Source organism: Mustela lutreola, chromosome 1, assembly GCF_030435805.1.
Source record: "Mustela lutreola isolate mMusLut2 chromosome 1, mMusLut2.pri, whole genome shotgun sequence".
Taxonomy (NCBI): Eukaryota; Metazoa; Chordata; class Mammalia; order Carnivora; family Mustelidae; genus Mustela; species Mustela lutreola.
Genome location: NC_081290.1, coordinates 230490447 through 230512364, shown reverse-complemented (window position 1 = coordinate 230512364; position 21918 = coordinate 230490447). Strand labels below are relative to the sequence as shown.

The window sequence follows — 21918 nt, the reverse complement described above, 5'->3', positions numbered from 1 at the left end:
AACAGAACACACATTTTTCTCTAGTGCACATGGAACATTCTCCAGAATAGATCACATCCTGGGTCATAAATTAGGTCTCATCCAGTACCAAAAGACTGGGATCATTCCCTGCATATTTACAGACCACAAGGCTTTGATCACAAGAGAAAAGTTGGAAAGAACTCAAATACATGGAGGCTAAAGAGCATCCTACTAAAGAATGAATGGGTCAACCAGGAAATTAAAGAAGAATTGAAAAAAAATTCATGGAAACAAATGAAATTTAAAAAAAAGGAAAAAAGAAATGAAAAGAAAACTGTTCAAAATCTTTGGGATGCAGCAAAGGCGGTCCTAAGAGGAAAGTATATAGCAATACAAGCCTTTCTCAAGAAATAAGAAAGGCCTCAAACAGCAACCTAACCCTATGCCTAAAAGAGCAAGAGAAAAAAAACAGCAAAAAAAAGCCTAAACCAAGGAGGAGAAAAGAAATCATCAGAGTAGAAATCAATGAAATAGAAACCAAAAGAACAATAGAACAGATCAATGAAACTAGTAGCTAGTTCTTTGAAAGAATTAATAAGATTGATAAACCTCTGGCCAGACTTATCAAAAAAGAAAAAAGAAAGGGCCCAAATTAATTAAATCATGAATGAAAGAGGAGAGATCACAACCAACACCAAAGAAATACAAACAATTCTAAGAACATATATGAGCAACTATATGCGAGCAAATTAGACAATCTGGAAGAAATGGATGCATTCCTAGAGATGTATAAGCTACCAAAACTAAACCAGGAAGAAATAGACCTGAATAGACCCATAACCAATAAGAAAATTGAAGCAGTCATCAAAAATCTCCCAACAAACAAGAGCTCAGGGCCAGATAGCTTCCCAGGGGGAATTCTACCAAACATTTAAAGGAGAATTAATCTCCATTATCCTGAAACTGTTCCAAAAAATAGAAATAGAAGGAAAACTTCCAAACTCATTTTATGAAGCCAGCATTGCCTTGATCCCAAAACCAGACAAAGACTCCACCAAAAAAGAGAATTACAGACCAATATCCCTGATGAACACAGATGCAAAAATTCTCATCAAGATACTAGCCAACAGGATCCAACAGTACATTAAAAGGATTATTCACCACGACGAAGTGGGATTTATTCCTGGGCTGCAAGCTTGGTTCAACTTCTGCAAATCAATCAGTGTGACACAATACATTAATAAAAGAACAAGAACCATATGATACTCTCAATAGATGCTGAAAAAACATTTGACAAAGTACAGCATCCTTTCTTGATCAAAACTCCTCAAAGCATAGGGATAGAGGGTACATACCTCAATATCATCAAAGCTACCTATGAAAAGCTACCTATGAAAAACACACAGCAAATCATTTTCAATGGGGAAAAACTGAGAGATTTTCCTGTAAGGTCAGGAACACAGCAGGGATGTCCACTATCACCATGGCTATTCAACATAGTACTAGAAGTCCTGGCCGCAGCAATCAGACAACAAAAAGAAATAAAAGGCATCCGAATCAGCAAAGAAGAAGTCAAACTCTCACTCTTTTGCAGATGATATGATTCTTTATGTGGAAAACCCCAAAGATTCCACTCCAAAAAATGGTGGAACTCATACAGGAATTCAGTAAAATGTAAGGTTATAAAATCAATGCAGAGAAATCAGTTGCATGCATTTCTATACACCAACAGCAAGATAGAAGAAAGAGAAATTAAGGAGTCAATCCCATTTACAATTGCACCCCAAACCACAAGATACCTAGGAAGAGACCTAACCAAAGAGGCAAAGAATCTGTACTCAGAAAACTTTGGAGTACTCATGAAAGAAATTGAGGAATACACAAAGAAATGGAAAAATGTTCCATGCTCATGGAGTGGAAGAACAAATATTGTGAAAATGTCTATGCTACCTAGAGCAATCAACACATTTAATGCAATCCCTATCAAAATGCCATCAATTTTTTTCAAAGAAATGGAATAAATACTAAAATTTATATGGAACCAGAAAAGACCCCGAATAGCCAGAAGAATGTTGAAAAAGAAAGCCAAAGTTGGCGGCATCACAATTCCAGACTTCAAGCTCTATTACAAAGCTGTCATCATCAAGACAGTGTGGTACTGGCACAAAAACAGACAAACAGATCAGTGTAACAGAATAGAGAGCCCAGAAATGGACACCACTCAACTCTATGGCCAACTATCTTCGACAAAGCAGGAAAGAATGTCCAATGGAAAAAAGACAGTCTCTTCAACAAACGGTGTTGGGAAAATTGGATAGCCACGTGCAGGAGAATGAAACTGGACCATTTCCTTACATCACACACAAAAATAGACTCAAAATGGATGAAAGACCTCAATGTGAGACAGGAATCCATCAAAATCCCTGAGGAGAACACAGGCAGCAACCTCTTTGACCTTAGCCACAGCCACTTCTTCCTAGAAATATCGCCAAAAGCAAGGGAAGCAAGGGCAAAAATGAACTACTGGGACTTCATCAAAATCAAAAGCTTTTGCATGGCAAAGGAAACAGTCAACAAAACCAAAAGACTTCTGACAGGATGGGAGAAGATATTTGCAAATGATATATCAGATAAAGGGCTAGTTTCCAAAATCTATAAAGAACTTATCAATCTCAACACCCAAAGAACAAATAATCCATTAAAATCAGACAAGACAGATATCAAGACAAGAAATTTTGTTCAAGGCACAGGGAAACAAGTCAAAATAATAAAAGAATCAACACATCAGGTAGATATAAAAATTCTAGATATTTATGTGCCTGATGGTAAAATTTCAAAACAAAGGCAGCAAAAACTGACAGAACTTAAAGGGGGAAATAAAGAGATCCACAGTCATGATTGGGGATGTTAACATGCTGCTCTTGATAATTGATAGAACAAAGAGACAAACAATAATACAGAAATGATCTGAGTTATACTACCAACCACCTTAATTGGTATTTATAGAACACTATTACTTAAAACTGCACAAGACACATTTTTTCTAAGCGCACACAGAACATTCACCAAGACAGAATATAGGATGGGACATAAAACAAGTTTCAATAGATGTCAGAAGAATGAAATCTTACAAGTTATGTTATCTGACCACAACAGGATTAAAGTAAAATAGTAAGTATAAGACATCTAGAAGATCTCCATATATTTGGAAATGAAGCATTTCACTTATCTAAATAATCCATGGGTAAAAGAAGAAATCACAACAAGAATTTAAAAAGTTGAATAGAATGAAAATAAAAACACAAATTTGTAGGATGCAGCTAAAACAGTGCCTACAGAAAAAGTTTATGGCTTTACATATTTATATTAAAGAGAAGAAAAAGGTCTATATCAATAATCTAAAACTACACTATTTAGATTATTTAGGAAACTAGAAAGAGAGGAACAAATTAAACTCATGTGAGTAGGACAGAAATCAAGTTAGGAGCAGAAATCAATGAAATGGGAAAAGAGGGGCGCCTGGGTGGCTCAGTGGGTTAAGCCGCTGCCTTCGGCTCAGGTCATGATCTTGGGGTCCTGGGACTGAGTCCCGTATTGGGCTCTCTGCTCAGCAGGGAGCCTGCTTCCCTCTCTCTCTCTCTCTCTGCCTGCCTCTCCATCTACTTGTGATTTCTCTCTGTCAAATAAATAAATAAAATCTTAAAAAAAAAAAAAAAAAGAAATGGGAAAAGAGATGAGTAGAAAAATCCAGTGAAACCAGCAGTTTAGTTTTTTTAAGTAAGACCCAAGTGGGGACACCTGGGTGGCTCAGTGGGTTAAGCCTCTGCCTTCAGCTCAGATCATGATCTCAGGGTCCTGGGACAGAGCCCCACATTGGGCTCTCTGCTTAGCAAGGAGCCTGTTTCCCCCTCTCTCTGACTGCCTCTCTGCCTACTTGTGATAACTCTCTCTCTGTCTAATAAACAAATAAATAAAATCTTAAAAAAAAAAAAAGACACGAGTTACCAATTTCAAGAATCAAAGAGGGATCCATCATACATCTATGGGTCCACTGATTATTGACAAGGCGATAAGACCATTCAATGGGAAAAGAGTAATCTTTTTGATCAATGGTGTTGAGTAAAATGCATATTCACACATAAAAGAATGAAGTTGAACTCCTATCTCACACCATATATAAAGATAAACTCACAATGGATCAATGATCTGAATGTCAAAGCTAAAATGATAAAACTCCTAGGAAGAAAACACCTGAGGAATGTGGCTGTACCAACTGTTTGCCTTACAAGGAATGTAAACCTTAAAAGTTGCCTACATTTCAGACTTGAGTAGAGCTCAGTTGGTGGGGTTTATAGAAGTCAAAGAGTATATGGCTACTGGAAAAATATGTTAACATAAAACATGAAGGAGAAACATATTAAATCTGTCCCATGGACTACATCTGCTGTTCCCACATACTAGAACATTTCTCACTTCACTCTTCCCTCACACTTTACCTAAACTCATGAAACCACTCTCTGGAGAACCTTCCTTGTTCCCAAATACTAGGTTAGACTGCCCCTATCATACAGTTCATAGCATCGTGAATTTCTTGCTAACACTAAGCATGCTTATATTGAGACCATTTGTCCTCTATCAGTCTTCCCTATGGGTGACAAGCTCCAAAAAGCAAGAAGCACAATCTCTCTTTGCACAGCTGCGGGCCTAGTATGCAGCATAGAGCCTGGCTCATGGTAGTAAGTAAACATCTATAACTGAATGGATGGACTCCTGCCTTGGTCTGCACTTTCTCCACTTCCCCTACCCTGAGAATTCCGAGCCCACATATCTGTAATGGGGAATTATAGGGCTAGCCTTCAGGCCAGAGCAGACTGCATCCCGCCCTCCCATCTGTGCCCCCGAGGAAACAGGTAGAGAAGCAGAAGAGTCACCTTGTTGTAGGCCAGGCTAAGGTACCTCAGCTCTGGAAAGGGTGGGGCCAGCGTCTGGTTCCTGGCCTTCAGTGACTTCACGGGAAGAATCTCAAATATGGGAGGAAGTGCACATACCTTGGTTGCCTTAGAAGGAAAAAAGGTCTATTGTCAAAAGTATCCTGATGATAAGAGGCTGAATGCTGCCAAGGGCCATTGTGGCACCTTCCTATGGAAGGTGATGGAAAGAATAACCATTCTAGAGAGTCTTGGCCAAAAGAGACATCTAGGATCATAATGGGAGATGTTACCAAGGGCCCAGAGTTCTGATTCCAAGTTCTCTGAGGTCACATGGTGAGCTAATTCTCCAGCATCCAAAGTTCAGGTTTCAAGTGCTCTAAGACCAAATGATAACAGAGCAGTGATGCAGACATCAGAAGTTCCTTGCCCCCACCTCCCACTTTCTGCCCTATAGCAGCTTATCATGAAATGGCTCTTCTCTACATTTGGGCTAAAATTTCTCCAAAAGTCAAAAGGACAGTGCTTGCATTTTATCTTACTTCTCTTTTTATTTTATTTTATTTTTTTAAAGATTTTATTTATTTATTTGACAGATAGAGATCACAAGGAGGCAGAGAGGCAGGCAGAGAGAAAGAGGGGGAAGCAGGCTCCTGCCGAGCAGAGAGCCTGATGTGGGGCTCGATCCCAGGACCCTGGAATCATGACCTGAGCCGAAGGCAGATGCTTTAACCCACTGAGCACCCAGGCACCCCCTTACTTCTCTTTTTAAAGATTTTTTTATTTCTAAGTCATCTCCACACCCAACGGGGCTTGAACTCACCACCTTATCAAGAGCTACACACTTTCCTGACTCAGCAGCTACTTACATTTTAAAGGGGACTTTTCCTAGTTGGGAGAAGGAGAGCATGAGGGATCTGAGTTTTGAGTACCTGGTCTGATGGGTTAGCTCACACCCTACCATGGAGGCTCTTCATTCCAGGATAAATCAATAGCTAAATCCTGGATGACTTCAAGCAGTCTGGGCCTGAATGTGACTTGGTGCACCCGGGTCACTTGCAAGTCGTGGTTTTTCAGCACAACCCAGCCAGGATCAACATGTTTCATTAAACAGAAAATAAAACTTACTGGATTAACCGTGCCTGGCTCAGTTCACTCACTGATTCCTTGAGTTAGATGGGACCAGAGGAAATTACAGGGTAGATGTTGGGCTAATCACTGGGTTCAAATGAACTGGATTCTGTTCTAAACGACATTAATTGCTGTGTAATCTTGAGCAAGTCACTTAAATTTCAATTGTTCATTCAGTGAACATTAGCAGAGCACCTACTTGGAGGAAGTATTTTGTGCCCTCCTAGGATCCAACTTGTACACCCACACAAGTGGGACAGGTGAGTGATGGGTAAGAGTAAACAAAAGCCAGTGTTGGTACTTGGGAACGTCTAGCATTCTCCCCTCCAGGCGATCCAAATGCAATCTGCCAGACACCACAGTGGAAAGTGGTGGCACTGTGGTAAGGCAGACTCCTCCACCCTGCAATTCCCTATGCGAAGCAAGGCTGTGGGTCCTGCAGTTAGACTGCACTATCCAGGGGCGTGAGTGTCCTGACCTGAGGGCATGAGGGATACAAACCTGACTTTTACAGACAGGGGCCACTACGAGTCTCAACCATCTAACACACTTGACTACACACTCAGATGCCACGGAGTTGGGATCTGAGCACTGAACAACCACCAATTATCTCTGACTTTTGTGGCAGACTGTTTAACGGCCCCAAGTCCCTCTAGGCCATATGTATGCCCATGGGCAGTGTGACCTTGGTGCTCCTCTCATTCAGAGGTGGAGTCTGTATCTCTATGCCCTTGAAACTAGACTGGCTATTGTATAATAAAGAACTTGGTCTTTGTCACAGGTTTTTAGCATGGGAGCTTTCAAAACTTTTGAAACTTCCTGAGTGATAGGAATACCTTTGTTATTCGTAAGCCCTGGGTTCACACTTAAGCTTATGCTAATGAATGACTCAGGATGGAGGTCGGAGTACCTGAAAGACAGCCTCTCAATTACAGAGTTGGGGTTTTTGAGCCAGCTTCACCTCTGGCAAGGGGAGGGGCTAGAGATTAAGCTCAGTCCTGTGGCCAGTGGTTCAATCATCCATGCTTATGTAGTGAAGCTCCAAAGAAATCTCTGGACACTGAGGCTTGAGTGAACTTCCTGACTGGAGAACAGCAGACGTGGGAGGGTGACAAACCCAGATTCCACAGAGAGAGGGCACAGAAGCTCTGCATTTGGGACCCTTCTGGACCTCACATTATGTATCTATTCATTTGGTTGGTCCTGATTTGTACCCTTTGTAGTAAAACTGTGATCATAAGGACTGTGCTTTCCTGAGTTCTATGAGTTGTTCTAGTAAATTACTGAGCCTGAGAAGGTTGTGTGAACTCCAGAATTTATAGCCAGTTTGTCTTAAGTGTGGATAGCTTGGGGACCCCCAAATTTGCAGCTAGTGTCTTAAGTGAGGGCAATCTTGTGCAGTGTGCCCTGCACTTGTGGGGTCTGGGCTATCTCAAGGTGGCTAGCATACAGAATTGTACATGCAGAATTGTACCTATTATACTTATGACTTCTTTGACCAATAGAATGTGGCAGAAGTGCCACCATTTGAATTTCAGAGCCTTGCAATTCACTCTTGCCCTCTTGGAAGCCTAAGGCCACCATGCTGTAAAGAAGTCCATAATAAAAGGGACTGCATATAGGGGCGACTGGGTGGCTCAGTGGGTTGGACCTCTGCCTTCAGCTCAGGTCATGGTCTCGGGGTCCTGGGACGAGCTCTCTGCTCAGCAGGGAGCCTGCTTCCTCCTCTCTCTCTCTGCCTGCCTTTCTACCTACTTGTGATCTCTGTCAAATAAATAAATAAAACCTTTTTAAAAATTAGTTAATTAATTAATTAATTAATTAAAAGGACTCCGTATAGATGCCAAGCCACACCAGCTGTCCAAGAAACCAGGCCCCAGTGACCTAGCCAGCTGGATGAATAAGCCCTGGCAAAACCAATGGAACATCTAACCAGCCCAAATGATTGTGAGAAATAATAAATTGCTATTGTTTTAAGTCCTCAATTGTTGGGTTGGTTTGTCATGTGGCAAGAGTTAATTGATATAACTTCTCACCCAGCTTTATCCATGGGGAGGGAGTGTACTGAGGTGCCTCTCAAGGATGTGGGTTGGCTGAACATGAAACTGTACTTCTTATTGTAAATGAATAAATCAATAGTGATCAGTCCTCGTGAGCTTGGTTAGTAAGCATCTAACCCTGAGAGAAAAGCCAATTTTCTGTCCAAACAAAAATCAAGCATCTAAGCCAATCAAACCAAGAATCAGAGCCTAGATGGTAGTGTATTTGGCAAGGATGAGTCTAGCTTTTGGGGGCATTTACTAGGGAGCCCCCAAGGCTCCATATTGGTGGTAACCTCACCACTGTATGTGCATAGGCCAGAGCAGTGCCAGGCACATGGTAGGTACTTGGTAAACACCAATGAACGGGCTTCCTCAGTGTGATATATATAAATGCCGCTCATGGGTTCATCAGCTTACTTTTGTTTTTTAAAATTAATGTTCTAACTTAAGGACACAAATATAAAACAGGCAGTTCCTACCTCTGACGTTGAAAATCCAGGGTAAGATGAGAATACAACCTCTGAAACAAAAGAGAAACAGAATGAAGGTTGGTGAGTGTACTGACTGCCCCCAGAGAGGCTGGGGTCTGGCTCACCCAACCTTGGTGTACAGGAGGGTGACCCCTAGCAGAGTTCTCATTGGTCCTCATCTCTAACGCTAACTGGGAAGAGGAGCTGGCTGTGATACTTGTCAGGTGGTGAGACTTAGAATAAAATCAAAACTCCTTGGCCAGGTCCTGCCTGATCTGGCTCCCACCTACTGCTCCAGTCTTATCTCATGCCACTCTGTCCTTCACTCACTACATTTCAGCCACACTGATCTTCCTTCTGACTCTGCAACATGCAAGCTCTTTTAGCATCAGTACTGTTAGGCGGGCAGATAGTACTGATCAGAGAAGGCAGACCAACTGTCTTAGGATTTGAAAGTACTCTTGGTTTTGCTAGTAGAAACAGAATGTTAAGTCAGTGAATTCAGTAGAGATACTAAGAATAACTAGCAGCACAGCAGTAAGGAAAAGGCTGTGGAGTGATTTTTGTTCTCGGCATCATCGGAATGAGATGGGCCAATAAACATCTGAGTTAAACCATACATGAAAACATCTTCTTGGACTGGATCCTGTGCAGGCACTACTCACCACTGCCCTGGCTAACAGGATCCCATGCACATGTTAATGATATTATACTGCTAAAAGTTACATGAAAATGAAGTAAATAATAATAGGGGTGGAACATCACATGGCCCAAATAACTTCTCCTATGACAAGTGCCTGTAACGGACTGGAAGACGGGTTTGTACAAGAAACAAAGTAGGAGTCAGCAAGAGGATAGGCCATGGTTGAAGTATGGCTGCTAAAGAGTGATCCCCTGAGGAGACAGCCCCCACATCTAGAAAGATGAGCCATGGGATACTCTGCCTGAATGCATATCTTCTCCCTATAATCTCGGGTTAGAAAGGTTATTGGATACAAGTACAAAATTTCTATGTAGCAATAACAAACAAGTGGAAATGTAATATAAAAAAAACAGTACCCATTGACAATAGCATTGACAAAGACCAAATACTTAAGAACAAATCTAATGAAAGACATGTAAGAACTCACCACTGAAGACTACAAAGCACTGATGAGAACAATTTTAAAAGACCTAAAACATGGTAGGATATATTATATTAATGAATTAGAAAACTCAATATTGTAAAGATGTCAATTATCTCTAAATTGGTCTATAGGATCAATATAATTCTTTTATCTTTTGTTTTTTATTTTTTGTGAGAGTGAGAGTGAGCAGAGGAAGGGAGGAGGGGCAGAGGACAAGGGAGACAATCTTAAGCAGATTCCACAGTCAGTGTGGGGCCCAACCTCACAACCCTGAGGTCATAACCTGAGCCAAAATCAAGAATTGGACGCCTAACAGACTGAGCCATGATCAATGCCATTCTAATCAAAATCCTAGCAGGATTTTGTGTGGAAATTGATAAGCTGTTCTGAAATTTATATACAAAAGCAAAGGCTTTATAATAGCTATAGCAGTTTTTACACAACAACGCAGCTAGAAAACTTCACTATCAGTTCTCAAAATGTGTTACAAAGCTACACTAACTTTTTATTTTTATTTTTATTTTTATTTTTTTTTAAAGATTTTATTTATTCATTTGACAGACAGAGATCACAAGCAGGCAGAGAGGCAGGCAGAGAGAGAGAGAGAGAGGAGGGAGCAGGCTCCCTGCTGAGCAGAGAGCCCGATGCGGGACTCGATCCCAGGACCCTGAGATCATGACCTGAGCCGAAGGCAGCGGCCCAACCCACTGAGCCACCCAGGCGCCCCTATTTTTATTTTTTAAAGAGACAGTGAGCATATGCACAGGAGCAGGGTGGTGGGAGGGGCAGAGGGAGAGAGAGAATCCCAGGCAGGCTTATGCCCAGCACAGAGCCCCACATGGCCCTGAGATCATAACCTGAGTAGAAATCAAAAGTCAGATGCTCAACAACTGAACCACGCAAGAGCCCCTAAAGCTATAATAATGTAGACACGTACAGACACCACCTTATCATAATACCTCTCTTATAACTCAGTGGGGAAAAGGATATCGTCTTTTCAACAAGTGGTACTGAGGCAATTAGATATCCGTATAAAAAAGTAAGCTTTGACTCTACTTCACATCATATATGAAACTTTTAGACAGGTCATAGATCAAAATTTAAGAACTAAAATAATCAAGCTTCCAGAAGAAAATATAGGAAGATATCTGCATGGCTTGAAGTAGACAAAAAATCTTGAACAGGAAATAAAAAGCACTAAGCATAAAAGATTGAACTGAACTTCTATTCACCAAAATTCATCAAGAACATGAGAAAACAAGCTACAGACTGCGAAAAGATTTTTGTAATATATAGATCTACTAAGGACTTGTACCTAGCACATATAAAGAACTCAAACGAATCAACAAGAAAAGGACATATAACTCAATTTAAATAGAGGCAAAAGATTTGAATAGGTACTTCCAAAAGAGCATATCAAAATAAGGAATAAACATATGAAAGACACTTAAGATCATTAGTCACCTGGGACACCTGGATGGCTCAGTGGGTTGAGCCTCTGCCTTTGGCTCAGGTCCTGTTCTCCAGGTCCTGGGATGGAGCCCTGCATAGAGCCCTACATGGGGCTCTCTGCTCAGCAGGGAGCCTGCTTCCCTTCCTCTCTCTCTGCCTGCCTCCCTGCCTACTTGTGATCTCTCTGTCAAACAAATAAATAAAATCTTTAAAAAAAAAAAAAAGATCATTAGTCACTTAAGAAATGCAAATTAAAACCGCAATGAGATTATGGACATCCCATAATCTGGGGACACCCATAAGGGGACCCCCCCCTCTCTGGGGAGCACCCGGAAATGAAATCTCTTACATTAATATAGGGATCAAAATTCTACAACTGCACTGGAAAAATACTTGGCAGTTTTTACTAATGTTAAACATAACTTTATACTCTATGACCCAGCAATTCCATTCCTGGGTATATACCCAACAGAAACAAGTGCTTATGTCCACCAAAAGATGTAAAAGAATATCCATAGTAGCTTTATTCATAATAGCCTCAAAAATAAAAATAACCAAAATGTCTATCCTTCTTACTCTGTAAGAATGGTAAATAACTTGGAATACTAAAGGGAAATGAAAAATAGTGAACTACCAATATATGCAACAACATGAATGAATTGGACAGACATAATGTTGAGTGAAATTAATGAGACACAAAAGAGCACATGCTGTATAATTCCATATTCATAAATTTCAAATCAGGCAAAAGCTATCGCTAGTGACAGAAGTCAGAATGGTGATTATTCTTGGAGGAGGGACTGATCAGGAGAATATCACATGGGATGCTGGAAATGTTCTATATTGTAATACAGGTGGTGGTTAAAAGGATGCATGTTTGTAAAAATTCAGGCTGTACACAATACTTTTATATGTTTAAGTTGGTTATTTCTCAATTTAAAATAAATATTAAGAAAACCCACTGCAATACTGGCACAGTAACAGATAACTAGATCAGTAAAACAGAGTATATAATCCAGAAATACTCATGTATTAAAGAGATTTGGGTTTATAATAAAGGTAACATTCCTTTCCTTTTCTGCCTCTAATGTTGCCATTTGGATATAGTTTTTGGCACCATGGTAGTGATCTTGAGACCTCAATGGGAACCAGCCTACAAAGACAAGCAAGCAGGGCAAGGATGGCAGAAGAGGACGGAAAGAACCTGAATTCCTTGAGAAGATCAGTGCACCTCAGAATTAGCCATCTCTGGAAAGCCTCACTTCTGAGTTTCTGGTTATTTGAGATTTTTAAAAAGCTACTTTTAACTGGATTTTAAAAGGAACTTTTTTTTTTTTTTTTAAGAATCTTTTAAAATTTTTAAAAAGATTTTTATTTATTTATTTGACAGAGAGAGAGGGGGAAGCAGGCTCCCAGCCGAGCAGAGAGCCCATTTGGGACTTGATCCCAGGACCCTGAGATCTTGACCTGAGCGGAAGGTAGAGGCTTAAACCTCTGAGCCACCCACAGGCCCCTGGATTTTAAAAGGATCTTAACAGAGAATAAGTCAGGAAGTCATTGGAATAATTCATGGGAGACCTCCACCTTCCCAGGCAGTAGCTTCTCAGGGAGTCACAGACTTTCAGAATAAGCTGTTAGAAGATTATTCCCATCACAGGGCTTGAATCTCTGAACAAGGGGCATCACTCACCTGTCCGGTCAACATCCTTTTTCATGGGCAGTACAGTATAATCTGGTTGCTCATCAGAGGCCTCAAACATCCATGACTTGGATTGTCGCATGGAATGGAGCTCTTTCTGGGGACACCCCCTGCCTCCAACCCAGTCCCCTGACCCGTCACGGAGCTGAAACTGCTGTAGGTACGGGATCCGGAAAATCCTGTTTTGGTCCAGGCTTAATTTCTTCAGTCTTCAATTAAGGAAAGTGAATACAGAATCACAGCAATAATGATACTTCAGGGGCATTTACTAAGCAACTGGAGGGAAAGAACATGGATTCAGGCTTGGACACTTATTCCTCTGTTGTGACCTTGAGCCAGTGACTTACCCTCTCTGGGCCTCAATATCCCTATCTCTAAAATGGGGATAATATTCATTAATCTTTCAAGGCTCCTGTAAAGGTGAATAAAGCAATGTAAATGGCTAGGCACAAAGTAGTATTCAGTAAAGGGTACCTGAATCTAAAGTAAATTTTCTTGAATCTAAAGCTTAACCATTTAAATGTCAGCATTTTCCGTAATCTAATCAAATACGTAGAATTCAGCAGGTAACCTTATCTTTCTGATTCCTTTTTTTTTTTCTTTTCTGTCCCCTCTCTCAAGGGTCAGGAGCCTATCCCTGGTCATATCTCCTTTTACCCTCCTTTCTCTTTGCCACTTATAATCCAGGCACTTGATCAGAAATGTCCTACTGATGCCCCATTTTCATAACTGAGCTAAAGCTTGGCCACACAGGAGAGATAAGTGGTGGAGCCAGGATTTAAGACCAGGCCTTTCGGATTCCAGAGCAGCTCAGGGTGTGGGCCAGGCTGGGGGTGCAGGTGGTCCTACAGAGAGGGGACTGTGGCTTTACCTTCTGAGCCCGGCCAGGCTGGCAAAGCAGTTGGGGCTGGTGAGCCTGTTGTCATCTAGCATCAGCGTCTCCAGTGCTGGGAACCTCAGGATGTACCTCCTGCTTGTCAGTGATGTTACAGATGCTTCCCTGTGAGTGCAAGGATCCTGGGTAATGAGCAAGGGCAGGGGACAAACTCTACCATCCCCAGGAAGCAGGAGTGGGGATAGGAAGAGATGGAGGACAGGGAATCAATCAAGAGGCATAACCAGGTTGGGAACTTCTCTAGTGCCCCTGAGACATCCCTGCAGAGAGGGACCAGAAGGTGTAAGTTCTTCCCCAACTGACCTTCTTCCCCAAATCCCACTCACACATCAGTCTTCTGTATGGAGAAAGGTTGCACATATTCACAGATGGACTCAGTGAGACTGGGTTGGAGCAGGATGGGGCCACCAGGAATGCTCGTGGAAAGTAACAGAGTGACTAAGGCATGGCCAAGTTGAGGGAAAACATTCCACAGAAAGAATACTGAACACTTTTAGGTCAGGTCAAACTCCTGAGTATGCTGCATCACCCCAAGTATCAGCAACCATGGGAGCATCAGGAGACAGAGCCCTTGGCATGGACCACAGCTTTGGTTCACGTGGGTAAGGCAGGCTGGCCACAGTGATGCTCTTCTCTAAAGTGACCAATAAAATGCACACATCAGTAAGGAGCTGCAAAGTCTCTCAAAACTCAAACTCTCTGAGGAGTCCCAGAAATACCTGAGAGTGGAATTCCATGGGCTGAGATCCTGAATCACACTGGTGGGGCAGGAAGTTCTGGTATTTTAGATACTACCATTAATGTGGCCTGACTTATGTCCCCATGTGGATGAGACCTGGGTAATACTTTATTTTTTTCAACTTTTTTTTTTTTTTTTTTTAAAGATTTTGGTTTTTTAAGTAATCTCTACACCCAACACGGGGCTTGAACCTACAACCCTAAGATCAAGAGTCATGCTCTACCAAACGAGCCAGTCATGTGCCCCTACGTAATTCTTTTTAAGTATACAAAGGCAGATGACTCAAATCATGTTTTCATTCCTCCCTCCAACTCTCTCCCCTCCATACACCCAAATGAACACTCAACACACTCAACCAAGAAGGAAAGGAGCCTTTAGTTGATGGTATTTGAAGGACACAGATGACTCTCTTCCTCTTCTGAAAGAACCAACTTTCATGCACTAAATTTTTAATTTCTACCACAGAGCAATTACAGGAGGGTACATAGCAGCTCTGTTATTTATAATTAATTGACCCATCTCTTTTTTACTCCAGTCAAATGTGAAAGAGCTAAAAAATAAGCCTTTAAAAAAATTCCCCTTACACCCCATAATGGAGAAGCTCTATCCGGTCTCTTATGACAAGTTATAGTGTTTTGCCTTTTACAAGTTTCACCCTAATTATAACATATAAAAGCTTCATTTTGTCTCCAAGACAGATGTTTTAAAATAGGGGGGAGTCAATGAGTGGGTAAGGAGGACAAGATGCAAGGCTTCAGAGGACAGCATCAGGCTCTTCTACTGGGTCCTTCCCATGGCAGTTTTGGAAGAAAAGCTCTCTGAAGTGGCGGGAGTCTATTAGTGTGGAGAGGTTGAGGTTTCTGGCTGTTCAGAGTGATGCTATTTTTATTATACCTTCTCTTGGCAAAAGGAATTAATAGCATTTAAAATATGATAGATTTGACTAATTTTTTTTAGAAGCTAAGAGTATGCCCTGGTGACTGGATTCAGGAATGGGAACTGGTGTGCTGGATTAGAAGAAACTTGGGAATGGGGGTCAGCAGCCCTGGCCTCTCATTCTGGCGCTGCTGCTGTTTGGCTTGCTGGGTAACTTCAAGCTGGTGCTGAGCGTCTCTGGTCCCAGTCAGTTCTATCTAAACGATGAAAGAGGATGTCTTTTATTTCACATTGTAAGACTTTGCATGAGGCTAAAAATATTGCTGAACAAACTGGACAAAGAGCTGCAGTAAAACAGATGAAACTGAGCAAGTGGTAATGTCCATGAAAATGTCAGGTCAGCTTCTGTGGTGAGATATAGAAAATGCACCATGCAAACACAGAATGTGGGAGATGTAGCTTCCCAACTCACTTGTGTAAAAGAGGACTTATGATGTGGCTGCTAAAAAAGCTGGCGCTCCTTTAGGAGGCATTTTGAGGAAAACAGTGGTTAGAAAACAGAAGGTCACCATCCCCCTCTACTCCATGCTGGTCAAGCCTGGGTGGCAGACTTGTACAGTCCAAGGGGAGACAGGAAATGGGCCACAAGGGAGACCCAAAGTCTCAGATGCCTATCCAAACAAGTAACGGGTAGGCTGATGATGGAGTAGGTCAAATACTGTAAGGGCCTTCCCCTCCCAGAGGAACTTGCTTGTGGACCCCGGATGTAGGGGTGGGGCAGGCCAGGTGGAGATGTCCAAACAGTGCGGCATGTGTATATCCACTAGGGTGAACCGAGATCCGACTGGCCACCTGTATACAGGTGGGGCTCAACCAACCACATAAAGGTTGCTGTGCGAGGCTAGCAGGGGAAGAGGAGAGCTGTGACGGGAGCAGAAGGAAGAGTCGGTGGGAGTGGAAGAGTCGACGGGAGCGGAAGAGTCGGCGGAGTGGAGGAGCTGTAACAGCTCTTGTAAGAGCTATAACCGCTGCCAGCGGTCCCTGCGCCAGCAGTCTCCAGCCTCTGGCGGTCCCGGCTCCGGTGGCCCAGAGCTACAGCCTGCAGCCTCCAGCCGCCTGCAGCCTCCAGCCGCCTGCAGCCTCCAGCCGCCTGCAGCCTCCAGCCACCTGCAGCTTCCAGCAGCCCCGCTTTCAGCAGCCCAGAGCTGCAGCCTCCGGCAGTTGCGCTGATGGCGGTCCCGAGATGCCAGGTGTCTAGAGGCCAGCAGTCCCGACGCCTGCAGCCCCTAGACACCAGTGGTCCTGAGATACCAGTGGTCCAGTGGTCAGCGGTCCCGACGCCTGCAGCCCCTAGACGTCAGCGGAGCTGAGACACCAGCGGTCCAGCAGTCCAGCCGTCAGCGGTCCTGAGACGCCAGCGGCCCTGAGATGCCAACGGCCCCTAGCCGCCAGCAGCCTCGCCACAAAATGCCTCGCCACCCCGAGCCACGAGTGGCCTTGTCTGCAGCGGTGGCTTCCTCTGGGTGGCAGCCTTGTCAGAGTGGCATCGTGGGGAGCAGAGTCTGTGTCATCCGGGTTGTCCTCCTTGTCATCGTCGCTGTCATCGTTGCCTCTTTGTCGTCGGGAGCAGCCTCATCCAGGAAGCGGTCTTGTCCAGAATGGCTTCTTGGGAGCAGCCTTGTCTGGGGAGAAAGCAGTGGCCTCATCTTGGAAGTGGCCTCTTCTTGGGAGCGGCTCCAATCATGGAGCGGCCTCATCTGCGGAGCAGCCTCATCTAGAGCAGCCTCGTCCGGAGCGGCCTTCTTGGGAGTGACCTTGTCGGGATCATTGTCATCACCTTTTCATAAGAGATAGCCCTGACCAGTCAGTTTGATTCTTGATGCTTGGCGCGAAATAAAGTTTTGCTTGACCTTCACTTTGTATCAGTCTCGTTCCTTTGATCATGGACCCTAACGATACAATTCCAACTTACCCAGACATAGTCATATGATCGATCCGGAAATGGAGACACAAATAATTCAGAGTAGATGAGCTATGTGGTGAAATGGAAAAAAGTGAAGAGAAAGGAGAATGCAGAAGCAGAGAGAGTCAGGTCACGAAAAGCCTTGTGATCAATGTTAATGGTGTTTATCTTTAGAATGCCGAGAAGCTGCCAAAGGACTTCAAGCAGGGCAGTGATAGAATCAGAGGTGCTTTTAGAAACATCCCTCCGGCTGATGATGAAGAGGGTTGGTTAGGAGGTGATAAGGAGAAAGAAAAATGTGACAGGTCGTTAGCTGTATCCCAAGTAGCAGGGGCTGTGTTGATGGGCTACAGAAAGGGCCATGTTTGAGAAACATTTAGGAAACACAACTCATTGCCTCCAGTGACTGAATGGATGTGCAGGATGAGGGATGGAAGAATGCAGACTGATGCCCACGTTTCTCACTTGGACAACTGCACAGCTGATGGACAGCAGCTCCCGTCACTGAGGTCAGGGACATAGGAGGAGAAGATCTCAGCACGGGCATGTGTGTGATGACTTTGGTATGATTAAGTAAAATATATGGGCTTATAGCTCAGAAGATGGATGTGAGGTAGAGATATAAAGACGACTTGGGAAAGGATGAAACCACAAAGAAGATTATAAAAATTAAGAAAAACAGGGGCGCCTGGGTGGCTCAGTGGTTTGGCCTCTGCCTTCGGCTCAGCAAGCTGGGATCAAGCCCCACATCGGGCTCTCTGATCAGCAGGGAACCTGCTTCCTCCTCTCTCTGCCTGCCTCTCTGCCTACTTGTAATCTCTATCTGTCAAATAAATAAATAAAATCTTTAAAAAAAAAAATTAAGAAAAACAGTGGGTTGAGAATGGACAACTGAGGACCATCAACATTTAAGAAGTTGGCAGAAGAAGGCGAATCCACAGAACATTCTTGTGTGGACAGACAACCAGGAAGAAAATAACAGTTTGTTTGGAGCCTCATAGCTTTCAAAGCACAATTATTTCAATTGATACTCTGAGGTAAATAGGAGTACATTTATTCTCCCCATCTTATATATAAGGAAATAGAAATACCTAGTGGTGAAGACTTGCCTTGCATTATGCAACAAGACTTTCCCACTGAAAACAACTACAATGATGAATAAAACCTAAAAAGAAAAAAGATTCATCATTTTAAAACATGTAAGAGATGTGAAGACAATAAAGCAGTCATATGCCAAAATCTAAAAATCCAGAGACAGAAACCAAGCACAAGAAGCCTTTTTAGACACTTGCTGATCTTGCTGAAATAGCATGTAATTGGAGATCCCCTACATGAACGTAGGATCCTAAACAGATACACACTCAGGAGAGCGAGAACTAGCACTAAACCCACACTCCTCATCCCACAGCTAGGGTAAAACTACCTTGGAATGAAAAGAAGGGAAGGGAGAGAGTAGATTTGCCCTTGTGCAAAACTGTAGCCCAAATTTGTATCATTGGAATGGCTCAGAGAATATCCAGCTAGTTTGGTTTAGTTTAAAATGGTTCCATACTGAGTGACCCTAAGCACCTGGCCAAAATAAATGGAAAGGTTTATGGTATTGCAGACTAAATAATTGGGCCACCTCTCTGAGTATAAACAAATCCAGATAAAATATATATATTAAAAACAATTTTCTTTAAGGTATCTGGGAACTAACAAGCTGTGAGAAGTTAGGGGGCTAAGATCAAAGGGGATTCTGCAACATTTGGGGTCTCTTTTCCCCTAGGGCCAGAAGTGGCAGACAGGCTGAGATGCTAAGCAGAGATTCTGACAACCTTGCTAGTCTAGGGGCCAAGAGTCCAGGGTGCACCAGAGAAGGGGATTCCTGATAAACTGCCCCTGCTTTAAGTTAGGGCTTTGCAGGACTAAATCCTACAGGAAGGTGTAAACTAGAAATAGTGTGTCCTTGCAGAGACTGAAGACTAGCTTCAAATAATTATGCGTGAACTATACAATTTAAAAAAAAAAAAATCTAGAGCTGGTGAGAATAAAAATGATTTGAGTTGCCCAAAGGGAGAGTCACAGCCTCTTAATCAGTTTCTTATTTCCATTTAATTAAAAACAAGCTTAAATCAAAGTAAAAATTCAGTTCTTCAGTCACCCTGATCATATCTCAAGTGTTTAATAATAGTGGCTACCATATTGGACAATGGAGATATAGAACATTGGCAACATTGTGGAAAATTCTATCAGGTAGTCCTGAACCAGGCCTTTCAAGGATTACTAGACAATTATCTGCAAATCAGTGCTAATGTCGGGGGATATGAAAGGTATGGTGGTCTATCACTCAAAGCAGGGGATTACAGAAGAATGGAAATTTAGCCTGTGAATGAACCCAGTGAAGTCATCAGCCTACTGAATGGATAGTTAGAACAGACATACTAAGCAACTGACAGAATAACCACATATGTTTACTGACCAACAAAGTGAGAACTATTACAGCAGGAAGGGACAAACTGAAGCCCCAGTTTATCCGTTTCTAGAACAGTAAGCTGAAAGTTATTCTGCATCCCTGAGGTAACTACAGGGACTACTCCCATCACTAAAGACAAGAAAGGTAAAAGGATACTGGGTCTTATGATATTCCTGCTTAACTTGTTTTATTCGGCTTGTGTAGAAGAAGACAGGTCATGAAGAATGACTATAGATTACCGCAGACTTAATCAAGTAGTGACTCCAATTTCAGCTGCTGCCCCACATGTGGACTCTTCTTACTACAGTACATCAACACAGCCCCTGGCACTTGCAATACAGCTAAGGACCCATCAAATGTTTCTTTCTCTTTATTGGTGAATAGGAACTGCCAGGAGCAGTTTGCTTTTGCCTGATGGGGACAACAGTACATCTTTGCTCTCTTTTCTTAGGGCCACATCAACATCAACTCTTTCAGCCTACATCATCTATTACACATCTATTGCTAATCCAGTTTGGTATTCCACAGAACCTCATGTTGACTGGACCTGATGGGCAGGAAGTTGCAAATACTCTAGACAATTTAGTAAGATGCATGCATGTCAGAGAATGGAGGGAAACCCTACAAAAATTCAAAGAACTACCACCTTGATCGATTTTCTTGATGTCCAGGTAGCTGGGAGCATGCTGGGATATACCTCCAATGTGAAAGACATAATCCTTCACCTCGCACCACCTCTTACTTAAGAAAAAGACACAAAGCTTTGTTGGTCTTTTTAGATTTGGGAAGCAATGCATAAAACATTTGTGCTATTCTAATCCATTTACTGAACATCCCAGGGGGTGCCAGTTTTGTGTCGGGCCCAGAGCAAGATGCGGTTTTGTAATAGGTCCAACAGTGTTCTAAATGTCTAAGGCAAATGGGTGTGCTGTATAGTACAGGGTTACCATAACGTCCTGGTTTTCAAGGACACTCTGGGTTTTCACCTGTTACCCTAAAATAATTAACAGTGTTCCTTTTCCCTCTCAAGTTTGTCCTGGTTATATCATTTCTAAGAATAGAGCCTTTTATAGGTCCCAATTGCAGAATTATTTTTTAAGTTGTTTTCTTTTTCTAAATAATCTCTATACCCCACAGGGGACTTGAACTCACGACCCCAAGATTTAAAGTCAAACACTCTTCCAACTGAATCAGACAGACACCCCGCAGAATAATTTTTGAGCCAAGTTATGTCCTATTCTTTTTTCATTTGAGAGAGAGAGAGCACGAGCAGGGGGAGAAGCAAAGAGAGAGGAGGAGGGACAAGCAGACCCCCAGCCAAGTGGGAAGCCTGACACAGGGCTTCATCCCAGGACCCCAAGATCATGACTTGGACTGAAGTCAGATGCTTAAACCAACTGAGCCACTCAGGCACTCCAAAGTTATATATGCCCTATTCTGTGGATAACTATTCTCCTTTTGAAAAATAGTTTCTGGCTTACTACCCTATGTTGGTGAAGACTGAACAGCTAGCTGATCACAGGAACATGAAGTGACCATGTGACCTGAGTGACTCAACATGAACTAAATGGGCAGAATTCCCTCAGCAAGTGAAAGCAGTATGTGAGATCCAGCTCAAGCAAGTCTGGAAAAAATGTGTGAATGAATATGGCTCAGATTCCTATGATGCCTACTCCCGCTGTTACCTCTCCATCAAAGCACAACTAAGGTTCTGTGAGCAGTTGATGTAGGAGAAAACACCCTAGTTGGGTTTACAAATGATTGTTCATGATATGCTGACACTAAAAGACTATTACAGTATTACAACTTTATACAGGGGTGACTCTGAAAGACAAGGGAAGAAAAATCCTCCCAATAGGTAAAACTTAGAGCAATGTGTCTATTTTTTTTGGTTTTCGCTGATTCACGGGCAGTGGCTAACAGTTTAGCAGAATAGTCCAAGCTTGGGGAAAAAAAAAAAAAAAAGTAAAACTGCTGAGAGCAAGGTCTAAGGGGGAAATTATGTGAGTGGACCTCTCAGAATGGACAGAGTACAAGGATTATTTGCATTCCATGTGAATGCTTCCCAAAGGCTATCCACTTTAGAGGAGACTCTCAGTGATTAAGTGGATAAGATGACCCATTCCATGAAGTCAGATGGCCTCTCTCCTCAGATACCCTAGTACTTGAAAAATGGCCTT

General features: G+C 42.6%; 1 protein-coding gene across 19 annotated transcripts in view; it reads right to left on the bottom strand.

The window, feature by feature from the left end:
- Window positions 1-21918, bottom strand: part of XRRA1 (X-ray radiation resistance associated 1) — a 72412-nt gene that overhangs the window by 19463 nt on the left and 31031 nt on the right. For 10 of the 19 annotated variants that reach the window (XM_059132563.1, XM_059132553.1, XM_059132605.1 and 7 more), the window contains 4 exons: window positions 13682-13810; window positions 12802-13019; window positions 8542-8582; window positions 4893-5018 (listed from right to left, as the gene is read on the bottom strand). In XM_059132563.1, coding sequence (XP_058988546.1) covers window positions 4893-5018; window positions 8542-8582; window positions 12802-13019; window positions 13682-13743 — 447 coding nt within the window. In that variant the 5' untranslated portion in view covers window positions 13744-13810. Of the gene's footprint in view, window positions 1-4892; window positions 5019-8541; window positions 8583-12801; window positions 13537-13681; window positions 13811-21918 lie in introns of those variants that run through there. The other 9 variants (XM_059132576.1, XM_059132612.1, XM_059132620.1 and 6 more) reach the window with 4 other exon arrangements.